The sequence below is a fragment of the Arctopsyche grandis genome, chromosome 3 (genome assembly GCF_051622035.1).
Source record: "Arctopsyche grandis isolate Sample6627 chromosome 3, ASM5162203v2, whole genome shotgun sequence".
Classification (NCBI taxonomy): Eukaryota; Metazoa; Arthropoda; class Insecta; order Trichoptera; family Hydropsychidae; genus Arctopsyche; species Arctopsyche grandis.
Window position 1 is genome coordinate 7,956,403 of NC_135357.1, and position 24,678 is coordinate 7,981,080.

Consider the following 24,678-nt stretch of genomic DNA (forward strand, 5'->3'; position numbering starts at 1 on the left):
CATAGAGCAAAATTAAACAGTTGATTGCAATGGGCCTGAATAAAATCAACCATCGCGTATACTATCGAGATAATAGTCAAGATAATATCTTTGTATACAGTACAAAATCATAACATTGTAAATATGCAGATGTTTCACGAACCTATTTCTTACATAATGTATGTATAGCGGTTGATTTAGAATTTGCGCAACACCTGCAATTTTCATAATTCGCTGTCTCGGGACTTAATTTACATATAATCTTACAAAGCTAGCTTGCTCTAGTTTTTTGTGTATGTACATACATACATATGTAGATTTTCATTTTTGTAGTGTCTAGTTGTAAAATACACTGTTGTAGTGTACAATATGTCTTAAAGGTATAACTGTTAAAACAATACAATACAAAATTGGCACTGCCAAAAAAATCATGATCGGTTTCCGCTATTCGGTCTTTCCGTTCCAGAAGGCGACGGGAAAATATTGGAGATGAAAACTTTTCTCAAGAAAACTTTACTATGTACATATGTATGTACATTGCAAATAGTGCAAATGTTTGATATGTTGAAGTTCGCTTCGCTCGGAATCGAGTATGCATTGAATACAAATGCTAAAATGTGGTATTATATATTTACGTAAACACTCTTATATATGTATGTATGTAGTTGCAAGATGAGAATTGCATTGGAAAAAGCTCGGTAAGTTCGCGTGGGGTAATTTCGCTGTGGCCGGGTCAACTTTTTACAATCCGCCTCTGGGGTCGTCGATACGTTTTATAACTGGCCATTCGCCGACAAAGTAGACCTTTGGGATGGCAACGGACGAAAAAAGGTTGTTTATTGCTGCTCTCGCAAAGTATGCAAATACGCGAGAGTCGTAACCGTGCAAATTAAAAAACCTCAGTTGTGCAACCTTTATGAAATTTTAAATCGCATTACGGTGTACATATGTACGTACGTACTCGTGCGGATTTTATGGTTTAGAAATTGAGAGTATTCTCGACTGTATGCATGTGATATATGTATGTATGTATGTACATACATATGTATGCATGTATGTATGTATGCGTACGATGTGTATAAATTTTGTTATGATACTAACTATTGCAGGGTATTAAATATGGTTTTATGTCTGTGAAAGTTCTATTGGTACATAGTTTATATACGGTTTTCGCCAATGTAACTTTTGTAAGTTTATTATAACACCTGTGCAGAGTTATGTCAAATAGGACTTAAAGGCAGGTTCGTTCGGTGCTTTCGATACTATTGATTTACAGATGTTTATTGACTACCCACCTACTGGGCATTTTAAGTGGTAGGATTTGTTTATGATTCCATGTTATTTTAAGTTTGAGTAATGCTATTAAGTCTGATATTGTATGGCGAATAAGAAAAACTATATATCGTAAGGATTTATTTCGGAAATTTAATATAATCGCAGGCTAAGGAAGATTGATTTTTGTTTGAATTAAATTTAAATGACATTCTTGTACAATTAAAAATTATTTTTTTAATGATAATTATGGGATCCTGGGAGATCTTTCTAACCCACTTCGCCAGAGTGTAGGAGGAGAATCCTCGCTTAGTCTCACTTAATCAAAATATGTAGGTAGACAATCCTAGAAGTCCTTGGATACTTTTTCATTGTGAGAAAAATATGCATTCTAAAACATCCATGGCAGTAGTGTAGAAAATATAATATCTGCACAAGTGCATTTAAAATTAAAAAGTATATTTATAAAGGACCAATTAACATATTGGAAATTATTTTTATATATACATAAAAAAAATCGAAAATAATTAATAATTTTACCACTGATCAAGGTTTTAGCCTGTGAGTTGCAAAGAGGCGGTATGAAGCCGCGTTTGGATAGCTAGCTGTCATCGATTCGATCTGACACAAGATTTCCGATGTACTTTTCAATGAGCTTCTTGCTTATTACTAGCTTCTAGCTTAATCTATTAGTGAATTGAAAACCCATGTGAGAAAGTATAAAAGGTTGTAATTTTAAGTTTATATGATATGAAAGAAAATGGAAGTGAAAAATGATCGGATAAGAGATAAGAGGTATAAAAAATTACCACTTACACGAAAACCATGTGAACTGTATAAGAGGTATGTAAAAAAGTAATTGTTATAACTAAGGATAGGCGCCTGAATGCTATTTACCAGGATAGAGGGGTTGCCTATTGTCAATTTCTATTCTCCTATAAAGCTAGACAGCAAAATAAAAAGGTTGACAATAGTAATAGCAATAGAAATTGACCAGTCTTCAGCGGTGGAGTTCCATTTCCCAAGAAATAGGATTAACTATTGTCAATCACTATTGTTCTACAAAGCTCGAGAGCAAAAAAAAAAGATTGACAATAGAAATTGACAGAAGTGAACCCATTTTTTTTTTGAGCACAAGCATACTGTCCGTCTTTCCTTAGTTATAACTAGAGGTAGGATCGGAAGCGTGCCGTTCATTGTTAATTGTTCGCCGTGCTTTGTTCATTTTTATGATGAACTTTTTTTTGCACTCTAGCGTTGTAAATAGACCCAAAACGCACTGATTCCTGGAAAAAGCACGCGTCCGGTCCTACCTCTAGTTATAACTGTCTAGCTGTTTATTCAGTGAATTGTGAAGGGGTAGTAGAACGACGTGTTTGGATAGCTAGTTGCCGTCCCTTTAATCTGACACAAGATTCTGATGTAATATTTAATGAGTTCGTTAAAAATTAAATTCCTCTAGGTTAATGTCGGAAACAATAGCTTACTTCAATGTTTACCCCCGTATGTCGGTAAAGTATCAAAACGATTTTAAATAGTGGATTTCGTTCAAAATCAGATCACAAATTCGTGACGGGCAGGATTGTCACTAAACTAACAGAGTGAAGCTAATAAAAAGCTTGTAAAATGCATGAAAAGCAAGGAGGGAAATAGTGAATTAAAGATAAGCACTATTTATGTACATATACATATGTGTCTATAAGTAGGAGCGATAGCATTTGCAACCGAGATGAATAAAGTCGCATCAAAGCAAGATGTCCGCAATTGAATCGGGCGTGTTTTTCTCCTACATATTGAAAATTTCGCTCGCGTACTATCAATGAATATTTCATGATGACGAAATAGCGTCATATTACTTCTGTATGTGTGTATGCGTCACGCTGACGCCACACGAAAAAATGTCAATAAATTAAATTCGGTATTTCAATGACAAAAACGTCTCCGTTCGAGTTCGATAGTCGATTTTCGCAACATTTTACATTTGCATTTCGTATCTATGTACATATGTATTATATAAATATAATATAATACAAGACCGCAACGGTTTCCTACAGAAGAAAATTTCAGTATTCTACATTTTCAATAAGAAAAAAAAGAAGCCTTTTTTTCATCCCCTTCTCGACAAGCAGTAGACTTTCAATAAAATCCCTCAAAGGCACTTCCATTGTTGCAAAACAATGTGAGGGGCGGCTATTATGATTTTCCGAAAGCTGGCTGAGATGGTTTTTTTTTTCTCTTTCCGAAGGGGATTGTTAATAATCGCATGAATTTAATGCGTATGATTATATTTATACAATTGTATCATTAGTTCATATGTAATTGTACGCAAAAAAAGCTTCTGAGAAAATATAATACAATACAATACGAATGTATAATATGTACGTAGATGTAAAAGAAACGACGAGGAAAACCTTAAAACAAATATGATCGAGACGTCAACGAAAACAGTAAAATTCCCAGTTGCTTCCAAAAAACGTGTTTAAATTTAAGAATTTCTCATCACTGATTCATCTCGGTTGTGCGTTGTATAAGTTTTGGGATTTTCCAAAGTTTTCAAAGTATGTTAGTGCTGTGTGTAAGAGGGTCGGCTGTCACTGTGTTACGATTGCCGAATTGGATTTTGATTGGATTGTTTATGGAAGTGTTTTCGCAGTTGTGTTGTAACAGTAATAGTCAAGCTTTAACAATCAAGACGGGAGCAAAATGACCAGGATGCAGAGGATGATGTATTTGTTTGGCACAGACTCCTTGATAACCAGTTAAGGTGTATAAAATTAGAACGGATTGAACGAATGACGCGGCCGTACACCGACCAGATAAGCAATGGGCCTTTTATGGGTCAACTACACACATATGTATGTACATAAATATACGAGTATATATTTATTTTTATATAAATTTATATTTTGCCATGATGTCATTACGGGTTGCCCCTGAGCGACACCTATCGTATTAAACTTGCACATATGTTTATAAATTTATATGTAGATTGTAAATATTGAAATCATATTCAAATAGTCGTGACATAATGGATAAAATGGTTTTTGCCAATTTCAATTTCATGAGCAAACTCTGATAGGAAGCGATCTTATTGTCAATATATCATAACTATCTAAGAATGACCGCAGCATCACAGAAGTACATCATAGAAGTAAATATGCCAAATTGAAAATCCAAAGTTGTAATTGGGGTCTATGTATGCTCAATTCGGAGCTAGAATTGAAATCTTAACTTCTTAACAACCTTGATTTAATGACAAAATAATGTAGATCTGCATACGTATTGAAGTTGGAAAAATATATTAATTGATACCTATTGGTCAGAAGATCTCAAGCAATCGCAATCACAACGCGAATATCATAATCTATGTATGCATATCTTGAAATATTAATTTATTTTTAAATTAAATACTTTGGAAAGGCGGCATAGCTGATGATGGACCCAATTTTATATTTTCTCATGATGTCAGTTTCGGGTTGCCCCTGGACGACATCTATGGTATTAAACTTCTACATATATAAATTATTAGAACAGTGATGTGCGGTTGTTCTTGTGCGATATTTCATGAACAACCGTCTCGTTCTCCGACGAAAGGGTCTCTTAGACTGTATTCGTTGGGGGGGTGGTGGCCTCATGTTGAGGGCTTTAAGGGTCCTTTAAAATTCCTTGACCTTTAAAACGGGCTTAGTATATATAAATTTATAGATTGTAAATATTGAAATCATATTCAAATAGTGGTGACATAGTGGGTGGGATGGTTTTTGCCTCATTTGATGAAGAGCCATTTGGACAATGAAATCAGATAAATTGGAAAACTCTAATTGGAACCGATCGATCGATCGATCGAGTCACAAATATCCAAGTCTGACCAGCAGCACTATAGAACTACTCGGAATAAATTCTTTTCAATCGAAATCAACCAAGGGCTTGAACCCTGGAGCATCTTGGTGGTTAGCATTAAATCAACCACCGAGATATATTTTGAAAAGTCTGAGAATTGTACAGATGATGATTGAAGGAACTGCCTTGAAAAAATAAACAAACAGGAATTTAATGTTATATTTACATATGTATATGCAATAACATATTTTTGAAAACTTCAACATCGCAGTTGAATAAAAAAACAACAACAATAATATGTTGACATTATTAAGATACAAATATATATTTAAAATTCGTTTGATAACAGAAATAAATCAAATAGAAGCCGTGGAAACAAAATCTGCAGTGTCATATTGAAGCCTGCGCAGTTTGGTCTCAATTAATCAACTCTTAGAAAAAATGAAATGAAACAAACGGAATAGAAAAAAAAAATAAAGAATCGCTTTCCTGGAAAATCCGCTCATAAAAATCGTCCAATTTCATAGAAAAAAAAACCGCTTGAGGAAAACAATAATGTGCCACGTCCTTTAATTTGATACGAGATTTCAACGAAATGATTGCATTTGACAGAATCCATTACACACATATGTATATGATATTCGACTGGGAATATTAATTTTGAATGGCATTTAATTGCCGCCGTCGATATTTGACATTAATCAAACATCAATACATTCTTATAACGTCTTCACACGTCCATCTTAAAATTCACACATGTCCTTACATAATGATTGCATCACGCTTAATAAAATAGCCTTTTATAATTCAAAGCCAAACAATTTAGTCTTATCAGATTGTGTATAAGATTCGTATCGTAGGTACTATACATACACATGTAATTGTGCCATCTTAAGTTAATTTTGATAATCGAAACGCATACTGATTGTGCAAGTATGTAATTGTGTAGAGTAAGGCCAGTAAGTAAGTGTATGAATATATACAATGATGAATTGAAATAAATATAAATTGTTTATGAATAAAATAGTAATAAATTCCATTTGCGGCGGCAATGACACGTTCGAAACAAAGGTGTCGTTAAAACGCGCGCTGTAAAATTAATTTTCGTCGACCGTGACGGATGCGAGTTAAAGGGTTAAATGTGTATTTATGTATGTGTGTGTGAATATGTAATAAATATCATGAGGATATTATGTGTGGTTGCGGTGTTTATATACGTAAATTATTGCTGTTTGCGATTCGGCATGGGAACATATCGCGAATTTCCAGTCGAAAACACGCGATTGCGAATTCGGATTAAGCCGAAATCCCCTTCTTGGGCCCTTCGTTTGTCAGTTATCTCGAATCTCTCGTCTGTGTAGCAAAGTTTCTCGACCAACACAGTAGGTGGTATCTAACGATGCAATTCCATCGAAGTCCTTATTCGTGCCAATTTGGGAAAATTTGCTGGTTATATATGTATGTATATATGTAGGTAGAAAGCCCTTGTAAGTTTACACACAGGTACTACTACGTATCTATATGTATGTTTAATATGTCGGTGTTGTTAATTGGTTTTTATTTGATTGTTGATTTAATATGGTATTGTATGTATGTGTGTATGTTATGCTGGAGTATAATTGAATTTAGATTTTCGTTAGGTATTGTATTTGGCGAAAGGCGAAGATTCGTAAATTGAATCATTCGTATTGTTTCTCAACTCGACGAAATGAATTACCTAATCGGCGCTCTGATGTGTAATTTGGCAGTGTGATGGATATTAGATATCTGTAACTTGATTCTGAAGGGTTTTGTGTTAAATTTTGGGTAAATGCGTATACATAAATGTAGTGTAGTGTGTGTGCGTTTTGGAATAAAATATAAGGCAATGTGGTAAGTGAGAGTTACATTGTATGTACGTTGTATGAATATCTTTGAATAATTTTATGGAGAATACGCAAGTTTTGTAGTGTTTTTAGAATTAACTAACCACATGTATAATCACATTAAGACTAGGGATTGCAATTTGCCGTCAAATTTCATAAACCGGTAAACGGTAAATGACTTTTCCTACTATCGGTATACCGGTAGTTACCTGTAAATAAAAAAGGTTTTTTTCGTATATTAGATAATTGTACATATAGATATACATATGTATATGTTTACTGTTCCTAAAAACTGTTATTCTAGATTGAATCGTAAATAATTAAAAATAAATAAGGTGAATAATCTTATATATAAAACCGAAACGGCGTCTGTAATTAGTTTCTAATTGGCTGTCGTTAAAGTCGTTTCTGATTGGCTGTCGTCAAAGTCGTTTCTGATTGGCTGGATTGGTCACAGACGTTTGTGATTGATCGGTCGTTAAATAATATAATTTTTAGATTCAAATAAATTTAATAAAAAAACAAATGATTTTTTTTCATGGTTTTCATTTAATTACCATTTAACGAGCGAAGCCGGGTAGCACCATTAGTATCATATAAATGCATTAAATATTTTTGTTTTTTATTTTTATTTTTAACCAATCATATTTATTTGTTTAAGTTTGGACCATTTGAAAGTTTCGATCACAATATTGAAAAAACCGTCTGATCGCATTTATTACGATTTGGTTGGCTTGCGTTGCAATTTTAAATTTATCAATTTAAAATTGACACATTTAATACTGAAAATAAATAAATTCTAGATAACCTAATCCACATTTCACCATATCGGAAATACGAAAACGGAATTGAAAATAAGAAAATTTGGTAATTTTTTTATAAATAAAATAACCCAAGTCAGTTCTACAGTGAAGTAGTATTATAAACAGGGCTATGAATTCGGTTCAAATTTACCGACTCCGACTCTGACTTGATCGATTTCAGTAAAATTGATTTTTCTTGCCAACGTTTAAAATTGTCAGTAGTAAAAAAAATAATAGCGATTTTCAAAATATAAAAAAATTAAGGAATTCAAAAAATGACTAAAAATTTACATGTTACCCAATTTATTTAATTATCGGTTATTAAATAGGTATAAATAAAAAGTAAGTAATCTCATTCAAAAATAAATCAATAAGAAATTTGAGATTTAAAAAAATAAGTATAAGACTTAGGAAACAATCGGTTTTGGCCACAACACTTCAAAATAGTGCGATTCAACGATTTTATTTATTATGTAATTTTAATTAATGATTTTTATAAAGACATTATTAAATTTAAATTTATTAGTGGATTTACTTCCACCATCACCGTCAAACGTGAATGTATTATAGTATTTATAATCGGCTTCAACTTTGTATGTATGTACATATGTATGTACCTAAAGTTATGTGCGTTGTGGAAATTAAATAAATTCAAATAGTTCATAGAAAGTTTTAAAGAAATATTGAAAGTAATGAGTAAAATTTTGGGTCGCATCCGACCAATTTCCTGATAGTGAAGGGCAAAATATCATAAATTTCGTACACTCGATTGCTCACAAATGTACATTTTAATACACAGACCGTTTTGATACATAATTTAATATATGTATGTATGTATGTATGTAATGTAAGAGTGATACATTATATTCTCTTAATATAATATTAAGGCAGATCGTAGCGTGTTGTTTACATGAATTTTTCACACGGCAAAAAAAAGTAATAATGAAAATAAATCACTTGATAAAAAATTTACTGTTTATGTTAATGCGATGTGATGAATGTCTCTCTCGAATATAAATTGCGCAGCTGTTGCTGCATTCGCTATTCAACTTTATTGGGATTATGTAAATTGGCGAAAATCACACTCACACCCTCCGCGAGCGGGGGAAAATGAGGGGAAACGGCACGAGAATTTGGAATTTTGCACAATAAATAAGCTAATAACAAACCGACGACGCTCCATTACCATAATTCGAAAGCAGATTAAAGTCGCCCTCGACGACGGAAACTGTACGTGACTTCGTTACGGATCTCACGTATCTAGGAGACCATTTTCTTTCCTACCTAACGTCAAATTTTCATTTTTTTTCCCCACAATGATTACATTTTCGTGTGACGCGCTCGTATCGTACGATACGTTTCGTGCACCTTGCACTGATGTTTGTTCAAGAATCCAGTTTAAATATTAAGGCTGTACGTACGATGGAAGTCGTGACGTATCGATTTGTTTGTTCGATTTTTTTTTATAACATGTATGTACGTATTTTTTTCATTATTGAATTGAAACGTGGTTAGCGTGTTTGGAAATGGTAGATCTACATAAATAACAGCTGTTGCTCGGTGGATCGCGTTACTTGGCAGAGGTTACGGTTCCGTATGTCGTGTGTGCTTTTCTTCGATGATTGATTGTTGATGTTTTTACTTTATCTATGTATGTACGTAGTAGCAATTGATGAAGTTTTGTGATCATGCAGAATTTCGAACTCGATTTATGAATGATCGAACTCTGAATCAATCGATCACTGATCACGTTTTCATGATCTAGAAAAAATGTGTGTGTGTTCTAGTATGTGTGTATGTGTATTTTGGGGATTTTTTGAACACCGTTAGTCCTATCGAACTGAAACTTTGTATCGGTTACTGAAATGCTTATTAATACGACGTTATTTTTTTTCAATTTTTTAGTTGACCGGATATGATAACCCCCCTTATAGGTCTCCTTTTTTTTAAAAGTTTTTCGATTAAATTATTTCCCAAGCCGGTCAATGGAGCAGGCTGTAATTTTTATACTATCTATGTACGTAGTATTCGGGATTTTGAGTAATTCGAACTCGGAATCGAGCACTGATCACGTTTTCATGATCTAGAAAAAATGTGCTTGTGTATTTTTTGAACACCGTTAATCCTATCGAACTTAAATTTAGTATCGGTTGCTGAAGTTCATATCGATACGACGTAATTATTTTTATTGTGTTGTTCGAAATGAAAATTTGTTGTTTTAGGGGTGTTCGGGTTTCGTGTGTTATCTCTCGTTTGTGGGGTAATGTGGGTTTATTTGATGCTGGATGTGTGTTTCCGACAGTTGAAATCCCGGTGGTTGAATTTTGACGGGTTGAAGTTGTGGCAGGTCTAAATTTTAGATTTGATCGAATCTGGGATGAGTTTGGTAGACTATGTACATATGTATGTAAATACATACATATGTGGATTATATGTAGTCTATAGTTTTCTTATCTAAAATTAACAGTAAATAGTGTAAGTTAATTTGAATTTTGAAATTTAATACTAGATTACTTGTTGTGTCAATGTTACAGTTGAAGTGGATCTTCCAGTAGTAATATATGTATAATATTTGGAATAATAATCTAGCCTGGTACCAACTGCCGTTAGAGTTGAAGTGTATTTTCAGTTGAAATATATTTTGACTAGTTAGAATATATTCTGTCTAACCCACGTAAGTTGGTTCATATGGCAAATTGCATTCCAACTGGTCAAAATATAATATATTACAACTGAAATTATAATTCAATTTTAAGTTGGTACCGGGTAGGATGGAGAGATTAGGTTTTCGTGAAAACGTCAATCGACTAATAAATTGAGTTAGAAAGTCACATTTTTGTTTTGAACACATTCTTATAGTTATCGTAACACCACTCATTAACTTTATCCGTAAAACCTAGCAAATATTAACGCAATATTGAATTCTAAAGCATTCGTGAAGACACCAGAGCTGTCAAAACTCAACTGTTATATTACAACTGGCGCTAATATAATATAATGGCGTGTTGATAATTATCGTCATTTTATAAATAACAATAAAAAAAAAGAATTGTAAGGATATCATATAATAAGTATGTGACTTTAAAACAACATGTTAAAAAATCACGTTATTTGATCGATTACAATAATTAAGGTTATCAATTGTTTTTGTTTTACGGCCTATTATTGCATAGCAGACAGACATAAATAAAATTGATATTCATCTACATATGTATGTATATACTGTACAATATATACAACTTGATTGCCGAATATGTAAATAGGCTTTATGTAAATTGCAATTTAAATCAAGTGTGTGATTTATATATTACGATAATAACTAGTCAAAGTACAAAACCATGATACAGGAAATCTGTTATATTGGATGTATTAATGTTTAATATTTTTCAACACATGTACATATGTAAATATATGGTTCTACGATAAGATATATGATGTATGTAATTTAGTTAAAATATATGTATATTACACTTTGATTAATATACATAATTCAGCCAAAATTGTATACACAAAATGTCACATATAACAAATGCTAATTTGCACGGTTGATGCACAATTCAGTTTCGAGAATCGATTATGACGATTTGTAAATTCGACGTGCAATTTGAATAAATTACAATAAAGTATAGACAAATTTCCAGTTTGTTTACGGAAATTCTCAAAAAAAAAAAAAAAAAACACCTCGTCGTATAATATATTCTAAACAAATGCACTTTTAAACGACGTGAATGAGAATGGAAAATTTAGTAACTAACTTGACAGATCATCGGCTCCCTAAACTTTTATGCAAAAACACAACCACTGGTCGAAAGTCAGAGTGCAACTGATTGCACAACCGATCGAACGTGGGTCTTTATAATAAGTCTTTATGTGTGTAGATTTTTATGTTTGTTTTCGGAATGAAAAATGACAGGACTGAATGACAGCGACACTGGCTGCCTTCTGTCAGTTTTCCGTAGCACATGTGGTCAAACAGTGTCGGTTTGCTCTCGACAAACATAGATACAACAGACGATTCCGTCGCTACAAAGGCCATGATTGATTAACGATGAGCCAAAGTGCTAATTTAATTAAACTCTAACTTGAGAGGAGACAAAAGTTACCGGAAGAACCTTTGTTCTAATCCGCCCTATTATTCAAATTTATTGATTTTTTTTACTACTTGCACTATACGTACATATGTATATATGTATGTACTTGGGTTTCTGACTTCCCGGACTTTTTCGATTCCCAGAATACGGGACGAAGCTCCGGACATAGCAAATAAATCAGTAATGATTGATTTCAGAAACCCTGACTCATCACACACAAACATGTCAATCTGTTATGAACACATATAGTATAAATATAAATATATATACATATATATATATATATATATATATATATATATATATATATATATATATATATATATATATATATATATGTATATATATATATATATTATATATACATACATATACATATATATATATATATACATATATATATATATATATATATATATATATATATATATATATATATATATATATATATATATATATATATATATATACACATATATACATACATGTATAGATACATACATATGTACATATGAAGACTTTCGACGATACTCTTCTTCGAACAGTGGCCCATTAAGTTCACATTCTACACCAGCCTTTCTCAAAAATTCGAAAAAAAAAATTCAATGAACATATTGAATAAGGATAATATTTTATTTCTGAGGAAGAAATGCATTTTTCATAAAATTAATTTTTGCGCGCAATTTGGGGCGTGAATTTTTCCTTTTACCTCAAGTGACAAAATATCTAGTACCGGCTCTGATACATATATGTATACATATAGGTACAATAAAAAAAATCTGAATCATGTTTTGAAAATTGTCGAGCACTCCCATTCGTGAAAATTTCTATTTTTCGCCCTGCATAAAAGTAAGCACTACATCTATTAACTGGAAATATCTCGTAAAACATTAAATGTAATGTTTTGCGTTTAACAATATTTAATAAGAGGCAAACTTTTTCCTGAATTGTAATCGTAAGTGAAACGTAAAGGAGATTTGTAAAAATACTGGTCGCCTGTATTACGTTTATTATAATTTTCCGAGATTCTGGACATATCGAATTCAAACAGAAGTAGTGTTTTTGGAACTGAAAGTTGGATTTCCGCCACTTTCAAATATATCAGCTCATATATGTATAATTGAATTATCACATTAAAGGGATGGTGATAAAAGTAAAATAAAATAATTACATTGACGAAATAAGCAAAGATGAAACTGTATACAAGTACATACAATATATTATTTAATCCTTTCAAAATGATCAATATTTTAAACTTCGATGTATCGCTTCGGACTAAGCTCACAGAATCGGTGATCCTATCTGTGAACAAGAAGACAACTAACCAACTAACTAACTAACTAACGGTACTAATAAACTTTAAAGGTCCACAGGTCGACTGCTACCATCCGATTAATCGGCGATAATTCACATCCGACATTATATTTAGATTTGCGTCATTGCGTGTACATTATTAACGAGCAGAGACGACGACGACGGCCTTTACTAGTCGAAACAAAGCCTTTTGATATAATTAATTATTCAGGCCGTGTGCGCGCGCGGCTCTGAAAATCGCCAGTGGCTCATTGCCACGCGTCGCGACTTAATTACGAAAATTTTAAATAATAATAAAGACCCCCCCCCCCATAGTTCTGGCACTTGTTCATATACTTCCTAAACGCATTGTCTCGGCACGTACATACGCGTACGAGTATGTATTGTCTCGGTATTAGTTTGCGGTCACGTATGTGCGATTTATTATCTCGTCCGTTTTTGTGTTGCATCGAAGGGCGTTTACTTATTTAAGACCGGAAGTTTGTTTTTTTTCGGTGGTTTGTAAATCCTTCGAATATTTTGATGGTGGCGTGCGTGGGAATTTTTTGTTGAAGTTGGTGTAGATCAGTAGTTCCCAAACTCATTATGCCCCTGGACCCTTTTTTAATGGAAAAACCGGACCACGAACTCCCAAGTGAAATAACTGCATAATAGAAAAATTTAATTCTGATGTCTTGAATGGTAAATGGTGATTTAAAAATAAAATATAAATAAATCTTTCTGATTGTATTTATTAAAATAATAAGTTTGGTTTTAAAATATGTACATAGACACATTATTATTTTTTCAATGAGATGGGTGAACCTGATGGGTAATTTGTAAGACTCTAATTTCCAGTCTGTTTCTTTTTTTCTAGCCTCTTCTTACTTCACTTTCGATTTTTTCGTCTAACGAAATTTGGGTTATTTTCCACAATCTTCCGATCGTTTTCAAACTTTGCCATTTTGCTCGGTTTGGTCATCAATATATATGGAAATCAAGTCAGCCATTGCGATGGTGAAAAATAATCTTAATAGACACGTTTGAAAATACTCTATAATCTTTCTCGGTGACGTCTATTCTCCACACTGCCGCATTTGTCCACACTGTTCCGATAGTTTTTATTCCCTTTTCGCCACCCTCTCGCTATGTCAGATTTTAATTGATTAAACGCCTATAACTTTTTCTTTTTTCACTCTATATTTTATAAAATTTGCTTTATGGGCTCTCATTATGTCTCATATATATATTTTTAGTTTTATCTCTCATATTATTCGTGATGAGGTGCACTAAATCCACGTTCTACTAAATAGGGTTCGGTGATTATTCCACAAAAATCTCGATCACGGAACATATGGCACCCGAAAATTCCATCCATCGAGATTTACCCACGCGAGCCAACATACTAACGAGAACTCGAATTCCAGATTATTCGATATTCGCAATGTGTGAAATAATCCGTTTACCACTAAATAGGAAAGTGGAAAAGCAATCAACAGCTTCTGTACAGTGACCCATAATGTAGGATGTAATAAAATTGGTATCTATTTTTGTAACCATAATTTGCCGTATCCTTGTTCAAGCGTTGGTTTCAGCTCCTCATTTGTGGATAATTCAATAAATTGCTCCTGTATTATGTAGTATAGATTCATCTGAGTTTGTGGGTCTACTTATAAAATGGCCCAACCCCCTTTCTGGGATAACCAATGAAGAATGTCTTCAAACCTTTGGCTGAGGTCAGAATGAAGAACCGTTAAGTATTGACAATGAGCAAGCAAGTCTTCATTTCAATTTTGAAGACTTGCTTGAGACTTGCTTGACTCCTCTCCCCAAGTTTTGTTTGTATAGAATAATTTTTGCAACAAACGCAGATATTATAATATAATTTTAGTTTTGAGTGATTTTGAGTGATCACTTTGTAGATTCAAATTGGTTTCGTTAAATTTGGAGAATAAATCAGTCATATAGTTAATTAAACTAATCAGTCCCAGACTCCCTGACGTTGTCCCAAATTATTTTAATTGGCCACAGACCCATAGGAATCATAGGAATTTGCCACAGGTTCATGGGAATCACTTTGGGAACCACTGGTGTAGATTTATATTTTATCGTGTGTGAGTGTGTGTGTTTGGTGGGTAAGAGGTTAACGTTTTGTTTGATTGAATTTGTATGCAATAGGAAGGATTATTAGCTTAGCCCACTTGGATTTTCGTGTGTTGGATCTTGTGATTGAAAAGTTTTGTTTGTATTATATAATTGGAATTGTGCTTTCGCGTATATAATGTGTGCATATGTATGTGTGTACATTCGGACTAGCTTATAACGAATGTTGTTTTGTGATATTTATTGCCCGCTATACAAATCTACAGTTTTTGACTAATCATTAAAATTGGTAAACTATCTTGCGGTTGCTATAATTTAGACCGCAGACGGGACGAGTCGGAGCCCTTTGAAATATATTTTTCAACTTTTATCTGCCTGAGCAACGCCGGCTAGGGCGCAGACACACATGTTTAGATAGTTTTGCACTTGTAAAAAAACGCGAGCACGCCTGATCTATGCCAGGCCAAAACTCACCGCCTGTAGTGTTTTCTTTGATATATTTTCCTTGATTGACATAGGTTTGACAGTGATCGATAACGGTGATTCCCATATTTATTTATTTTATTTTTTATTTCAATCGAACATGTACACTCGCCTTTACAGATCGCTCCAAAGCGACAAGTGTACTAATACAGATACGATACGATCAATACAATCAATACAAGCATTTATACAACGCGAATTCATACAAACATCATCTACAGTGACATATATGGAGAAATTTTATAATACGAATTCGGTGAACCTCAAGACGCTGAAAAATTTGAGATTTGCGAGAGAGAGATAGGAAAGGAGATGCCAATTTTAAATGCGAACTCCAATGGGAAACGATCGACTTGGAGTCACAAACCAAGGTCTGGCCAGCAGCCATTGGTGGGAATCGAACCGTGACCACTCTGCTCGAAAGCATAATATGCTTACCACTAGTCCACGCTGCTGGAAGAAATGTACAAGAAACTTGTCGAATTAATAAGATCGCACTAATTAACAATGACATAAGACACGCTAAATCACAGCTGAAGTCTATCTAGGCTTGCCGTGCCGTACGATCGTGTGTCTGCGCCTTTAGTGATTTCTACAGCATTAAACGACGACCCTTTTTTTTATAAAAACCAAGTGACCTGCGACCACAACATATTTGAAAAATACATTTTTAATGTATGAAAAATATATAAAATTCTTTTAAATATGGATTAAAAATGAAAATGTTATTTTATTTATGTATATATATTTTTTTTGGCTTATTGATATAGTCGCCGACCCCACAGAAAACCCTTCACACAGACCTATATTTTGGGAACCCGTGCTTTAAAGTAATGTACAATTGTACTTATGTATGAATCATGACTTATTTTTTAATTTAAAGTTTTTCCTTAGAAGTGTCATTTTTCTTGCAATTAGTTGACGCGTGATTTTTTAATTGAATATTCAATATTGAATTATTTAAACGGAAAAACGCTATGACGTAAATACGTGTTTTTTTTTTAAATTATTTTTGCAAATTACATACATATATGCATTGTCGTAGTAATAAAACGATCAATACGTTTTATTAAATGTCAATAATTTTTTATTGCTTATACTCATTACACGTATTATTCTCTTAACCATTAAATATACTAGGATTTATTAAGTACATAATTGGCTGATGAATGTATGTGCGTATGCAGTAATGTCATTTCATACCAGGATTTATTTTGATATATTGTTTAAACAAATATTTACTACTAAACCGAAAAATGTTTGTTCAGGGAATTGATACTTTAATGCGGATCTGAAATTTAATACGAAACCAATTCACCGAGATACCGAGAACGAAGATAGCGAAATTTATAAAATGGACAGTTATTTGATTGGATTTCGGCGAAATTACTTTCTAATGTTTACAATACATATGTATGTACATACATACGTAGTTGTAAATAACCGGCTTTGTATGTAATTAATATCGCATATATGATGAGTAGCAAGGCACATTTAAAGCCTCCAGCGATGAGTAATTCATATTAAATTTAAATACGTACCTATTGAGTAAAAGTGTGCATTTGTGATGAATTACCTGTATATGATATATTACCAAGGAAAATTCTATACAAAACACGTATCTGCGCATTTTCATATTTTTTTAGATAAATTTTCCTTTTTATACGATAATAAATTTTCTCATAAACTGGGGTGATATATACTTTTATCACCTTATATATTATATACATACATACATATAGAATGACATGTAATATGTAGGTATATCCTCGTTTATGCGAAACTTGTTTATTAGTTGTGATTTAACAGTTCACGGTAAAGTGAACAATGCGAATGACTACAGCCTATAATGTTTCCCATTGTAATATTCGCTAATTGGATTGCTTTGATTGAATTTCGATATTACAGACTCGATTTACGACTTAACCCCTCCCCCTCACCCCCGCGCCCGAATAAGTCGAATACTATAATGTATTATATTACATCCATATATGTACATATGTGGGTGTTAAATATTTGATTAACGATCGACATGTGTTGATCTTCTCATTGTGTGCTTCCGTCGGTAATTAAAATATTAATCTGATGGTAAATGTCAAATTAGATGGTAAACGTTTTATTTATACGCTTTATATGTACATATGTATAAAATTGTTATATTAAAAATCATCGTTATTAATAGCAGTACTGGTTTTGCGAAGATGCATGTTTTGCAGTCACGTATGTATGTATAGGTATGTACATATTATATGTTCATTTTTTCACGTTTCAATATGTAAAAGTTTGCAGTGTTTGTGTTTGTTTCGTATTAGGAATTTTTGATGAATTAGTCATGTAAAATTGTTAGAATAAAATGTGATTGAATTTTCGCAGCAGACAGTTCTGATAAAAATGTGAATTTTTTTTTGAACAAAAAATTATATGAATTTCAATGAAAAATCTCGTCGTAAAAAATATGAAATCTTGAGATTGTAAGAAAAATTAATCACAATATTTGTGAAAAAATTGTGCATGTATTTTTTGGTAGACAAAATGTGAACGGTTCGTTTGAGAGTCGATTGCTTGAAATGCCAATATTTTGCGATTTCTTATTCTATTTCGATATTTATGGGAATTCGCTTAATTTTTATGTGTTCGTATTATTTTTCAGACTTTAATTAGTTAATAAATTATATTGGGGGAAAACCAAAACGTAGATAGAATAAAAATTTCATTTGAAAACGTGTACGAAATATCAAGGTAGAATTTTTCATATATGTATGTAATAATTTATGCGTGCGGAAATCAGGATATATGTATGTATTTCAATTTTGAACAATCATTTGTAGACTTTTAATTTATTTTATTTATGTATAAATGCATTGTATGTGTACTCATATATAAGATTTAATATCCGGTATGTACATCTACATACATATATGTTTTCCGTGAGATTTGAAGAAGTATTGTTTTCATGATAAATGTCTATATCGTCTCATTTCGATGTGCCAAATTTGAATACATATGTATATAATATCGATTTTGAATAGAACAGTGATTTTCTAATACATTTGCATAGAATATTGATCAACGATAAGTTTAATAATGATAAGTTTTAAACTTAAAATTTAGCTTCAACTTTCTCACTGCCATCGCCCAAAATTACGACCGAATTCTTTTAAGATTTTTTTTCGACACTGCAATTATATTTTTCGTCTTTTAGTTTAGTTTTTGTTTGAAAAAAATTCGCGATATTATATATGTACATATTTTTTAATTTCATAATAAAACAAGTCTGTTCGTGGTCGATCGATCGGTACACGTGTTATATCATGATGACTCTTATTTATGACATTTGTTCAAAAATGTAAAAATGTATTGTCATTCAAAATTAATTGCATTATATTTTAAAAAAACTAAAGATATAAGTTTTTGTAAGTACCCGTTTTTTATACTGAAAATATATTTTTCTGATAGCTTTAGATATGTATTATAGAAGCTTTCAAGTATTGAATTTTATTTTAGTATTTTTTGAATTTATAATATTACTAGTAGTGCTTATACTTTTACTAGTAGCTTCGCTCGGTAAATGAAAATGAAATGAAAACCATGAAAAAAATTTTCATTCGATTTTTTATTAATTTATTTGAATCGAAAAAAATTTACATTATTTAACGACCTACCAATCAGAAATCTCTTTGAACAACCCAGTCAATCAGAAACGAATTACAGACGCCGTTTCGGTTTTATATGTATATAAGATTTGCTTGGATGGTTAGATTATAGATTTTTGATACTTATAAATTGAATCTAGTTTTTATAAAACAAACTGACGGTTCATCATCAGACGTATCTATAAGAATATATATTTTAACGGGTTGAACAAAAATATTACAATTACGTAAAGTTAAATCGAGAAACCTTTGAAAAACTTTTGCAGGATCTCAAAGTTCCGGCGAACACAGTTCGAAAATCCAGAACATAGCAAATCAAATTCGAATCTAAAATTGAACACGAAACTTATCGTATAATATTAAACTTTCCCAAACGTATCTACGTACATATGTACATCGTATGCATTATACTTGTACCGAACACACATACGATAAATACATACAAACATCTATTAGACTTTCTTAATTCAAAATTCATAAAATCATAACAACAACAACAAAACCGTACAACCGTACATACGTATGTATGTATATAATATACATAATATGCAGAAAGAAGCGTTAAAAAAAATGACATAATAACGAGGAGCGTACCGGTTAACAAGTAGCGAAGTCCGCGTTAAAAAGTGTGGAGGGGGTCCGCCTGATTGGGCGATCTGTGCGGGTGCACGACCGTGTGTTGTGGCGCTTCGTCGCGCACTGACCGCGCATCACCGTCAGCCTGCCTCACCACCACACACCACACACCACACACCACACACCACCTCACATCACACGGCCTTCACCGCTGACTCACTCGACCTCATCCACATCCCTCGCGACAACACTCATCTCCGTGCTCCGCTCCGCTCTGCTCCGAGATGTGCCATTGACCGCTTCCGCTCTCGAATCGCCAAAACTGGTCGTTGGGTTTTCCATACACGCCACAGTGCCACCACAGGCCACCCTAAGGGCCGGGCCGCACCGCTCAACTCGCGAACAACTTGGTTGAGGACGACCAGACCAATGCATGCAGGTAGATGGGACATGCCACACTCGTCGACTTGTTTGTCGCACACATTTCCATACATTTTTTGTCGGCCGACAAAGTCGCACGGTGCGGCCCGGCCCTAACGCCAACGTCCCCCGTTCCAAGTCGGGTGCTCAATATCAGGAGCACATGTCAGACGCTCCACCTACTTCCCCGCGTCTCCTCGGCACGATCGGTCGTAAGGTATACTATGCATAACGTACATATACTCCTGTTATTCTAAAATTTGTTTTTGTGCACGGTGCGGCCCGGCCCTAAATCGACACTACAGCTAACTGTGTTCCTATCATTGATGTATAATACACATAGATGGGCCCTGACGTGTGATTTTGGTCGGAGATCTTGTCTTCACTAACTGAGGGGTGCGGTGGGTTTAACTAGAGGGGAAGTTAAAAAAAAAAGAGATTTTTTCCCTACGACGCAGCGGTACCTACCTACCTACTAGGAGAAACTGTGCATGCGCCATGTATTTTGCATGCGCCAAAAGGGAGACCAGTATAAGACGTGAGGGCGGATCTAGTGTATTATACACCAATGGTTCCTATCTAATAAATAACTAATAAAGCATATGAATCTCTTGGATTCCTACTCCGCTCAACAAAACCCTTTAATGATCTTTATGTACTTAAATTACTTTATTTTTCCCTTGTAAGGTCTCACCTTGAATTTGCCTCAATTATCTGGTCATCTTTTTATTTATCCCATATTATTGTATTGAAAAAGTCCAACTCAAATTTACTACTGTTGCTACATTCTTTTTACTAACCTCCTTTACGTTTCACATGGTCTTCGTTTAAGAAGTCATTTTTTATATCTCTTATCCGATCGTTTTTATACTTTGCCATGTTGCTCATTTTGGTCATCAATATACATTAGTGTATCGTCTGCCATTACGTTGGAGATAAAATATCGTATACAATGCGTTTCAAGTGTCCGCTTTTTCGAGTTGTTTGACGTTTATTTTTTAAGCTCCTTGGTTTCCTTGTTTAAAAATGGTTTCCTTGTAAAAATGGTTTCCTTGATTGTTCCGATTTACTGAGTAAGGTTGGTTTCAGGATCCCAAGTAAGTTTTTCTAGGCACGTTGCACTCTTTTCACTTAATCCTTTCAAATCCAATTCCCTAAAATATTCCTATCTACCGCGTGTTTATCGTATGCTTAACGGTGAGCTGAATGAGGTTGATTTTTTTCGGTATTTCCTTACATCAATTCAGGACTGCCATCAGGAGAGTCTTGATTGGTTGATTCATTTATATTTTTATGAATTTCTACATTTGAGGCCTGTTGATTTTTCAATAAATAAATATCCAGCAGCATGCCTCAGTGGTTGGACTTTTGCCTAACACCGAGAGGCGCCGTGTTCAATCCCATGAGCTGACCTCGATTGAAAATAAAATTTCTGAGTAGATCTGTATTGCTGCTGGTCAGACCTGGATATTTGTGACTCCAGGTAGATCGTTACCTATCAGAGTTTGCTAATTTTCTCTGATTTCATTGTTGAAATGGTTCCCGATTAATATTTGGATAAAAACCTTCCTACCTACTATGTCACCACTATTTGAGTATGATTAATGTACAATCAAATTTATGTACAATTCATAGATGTCTCGTTAATTTGTGAGTTTTCAGTGTCTCGTAATTCAGCCACTTGTGTAATAAAAAAATGCTGTATTGTATGTAATTGGCCAGGGAGGCGCATTGGGGTTTACCTGTTAGGCTTCCTGGTATATAATAAAATATCCGAACACGTTATGCAATATATGTAGGTAAATATATATGTTACAGTTGAAGTGTATCTTCCGGTTGTAATATATTTTGACTAGTTTGAATATATTCCATCTAACCTGGTACCAACTGCCGTTATATTATAGTTGGAGTGTATTTTCAGTTATAATATAGTTTGACTTATTGGATTATATTCCATCAAACCTACGAAGTTGATTCATGTGGCGAATAATATTCCAACTGATCAAAATATATTATAACTGAAAATACAGTTCAACTATAAGTTTGTACTAGTAAATTGAGTTGGAAAGTCACATTTTTGTTTACCTTAATACGGTACTCATTAACTTTATTCGTAATATCTAGCAAATATTAATGCATTTTTGATTTTTTAAGCAAATCGTACTAACATCAGAGCTGTCAAAACTCAACTGTTATATACTAACTGGCGCACATTGTTGAAAGTGTATTTGTGCTTGTAGAGATATAATTTACTAGTTGAATTGTTTTCGAATATGAATGACCTAAAACGCCAGTTGGAATATATTATAACTGAAAATAGATTTCGACTGTAACATATATAATATGTATGTATATAAATTGCAAGCATATGAAAGCTCACAACAATCAACACATTCAGCCTAGCCGCATTTGCGGAAGTGAAAGAGAATGCCGATTTTATTAGAACCGTCAGAACAATTAAGTTAGATAAATTGAAAAATTCTTATAGTAGATGGTCGATTTGGATTTAAATTTCCATCCAGATCTTGCAAACAGCGATAGACGTACTCGTAATCGTCGAGAAAATGCAATCTTTTTTTTGGTTCTGGCTGGAATTTGAATCCTCTCGTCTCAACGCCTCAACCCAGAACGACCAATTTTTGGTGATGTGTCCAAAAAACTGGAGGATACGACAGCTTGTTTACCGACAAATTTCTGTGCTCACCTTTTACCAATCATCAAATTCATCATCACCTCTCACCATCATTATATGTACATATATTTCCGGCTCTCTACTAGTAAACAATTTCTTATTCGGTGAGTTACGTAGTAACCATTTTTATAGGTAGATAATAATTTACTCAGTGGTTATCAAATATTATATATTAATAGATGGCATTGCTTGAAAGAGTGAAAGTTGAAAAAAAACCTTCAAAAGGTTCCAACATCTTCCAAAATTCGTCTACGATCAGAACCGCCAGAAAGAGGATGGGAAATTCTGTTAATCAAACAAAATACTTAATGAAAGGGCGTAAGAAATTTTATGTATAATATGTTGCTTTTAAAATGACCTTTATTTATTTGGTCATTAATTTCCTTTGATTTGGGCAGTACGTACATATATATATCAGTCAAAGACAGCTTGACTACTTTTTTTTTGTCAAAAAATACTTGATACGATAAGCAGTTTACTAACTGTTCATTTTTATCTATAGGTACATACTACTCTATTTATTAAAAAACTGACTATTTAAATTGTCAACTTTAAAAATTATCTACATAGATATTTGTTATTTTCGCTACAACTTTCACGTCATTTCTAGTCTAGTCACCTCTATTTTCTATTTAATCGTTCAAAGTAGTATTTTCAAGTCGGGGATACGTGTATCTATGGCTGTAGTCAGGCTATGAGGGCGCTAGCCTACCCTAAATTTTAAAAATAATATATATATATATATACATATATATATATATATATATATATATATATATATATATATATATATATATATATATATATATATACATATATATATATATATATATATATATATATATATATATATATATATATATATATATATATATATATATATATATATATATATATATATATATATATATATATATAATATATCAATGTATATCACGCGATCGTGAATTAATTTTTATTTATACACATACAAGGGAACAAGGTGCGCTTGTGTTTCAGCCTAAAAAAATCGGGGTCGTTTAGGGGTACGTGAAAAATATAAATACTGGAAAAATACCGCGATCATTATTTTTGACCTCGCATACTAATCATTTATTTTTTTCGTTTCTTTTTCCAATTGTTGCTTGGAATAATTTGTTATATCTATTTGTTTATGTTGAATCTTATAGCAAAATTACAGTATTTTGGCAAACTATTGCCCTAAACAACTTTCTATTACGACTTTTTCTGCATCTTTGATTCGCATTTCAAATCGATAGGCGTTGCAAATTTGCTAATTCATTCGCAGGGTCAAGGTGTTTCTTAGGTGGTTTCCCGTTGTCTTCTAAGTAGACGGAATTGAAAGTGGGAAGGAACAATGATACGAGTAGAGAATGATTTTGATTTTGCTAATTTATATACCAGAATTTATACCTATATAATTCGTTATCTTTTTTTCATACAACTGAATAAAATATGTAGTTACATACAGCCGTGGACAAATGTAAAAGAACAAATTGTAAAAAATGGTTTTTGACCGAAAATACTCCGGTATTTGAAACGGCATATAAAAAAAAATTTCAAACATTTTAAAATCGCGTTTTCTTTTATTAGGAATTCCCCTATTGT

The 24,678-nt window shown here is 32.9% G+C and overlaps 1 protein-coding gene across 2 annotated transcripts in view; it reads right to left on the reverse strand.

The window, feature by feature from the left end:
- Nucleotides 1–20,144, reverse strand: part of LOC143908968 (uncharacterized) — a 42,641-nt gene extending 22,497 nt beyond the window's left edge. The window contains exon 1 of one of the 2 annotated variants that reach the window (XM_077426830.1): nucleotides 19,977–20,144. Coding sequence is in view for 1 of the 2 variants with exons in the window: in XM_077426829.1 (XP_077282955.1) it covers nucleotides 11,515–11,526 (12 nt within the window). In the remaining variant the exon portion in view is untranslated. Of the gene's footprint in view, nucleotides 1–11,514; nucleotides 11,636–19,976 lie in introns of those variants that run through there. The other variant, XM_077426829.1, reaches the window with a different exon arrangement.
- Nucleotides 20,145–24,678: the final 4,534 nt, after the last annotated feature.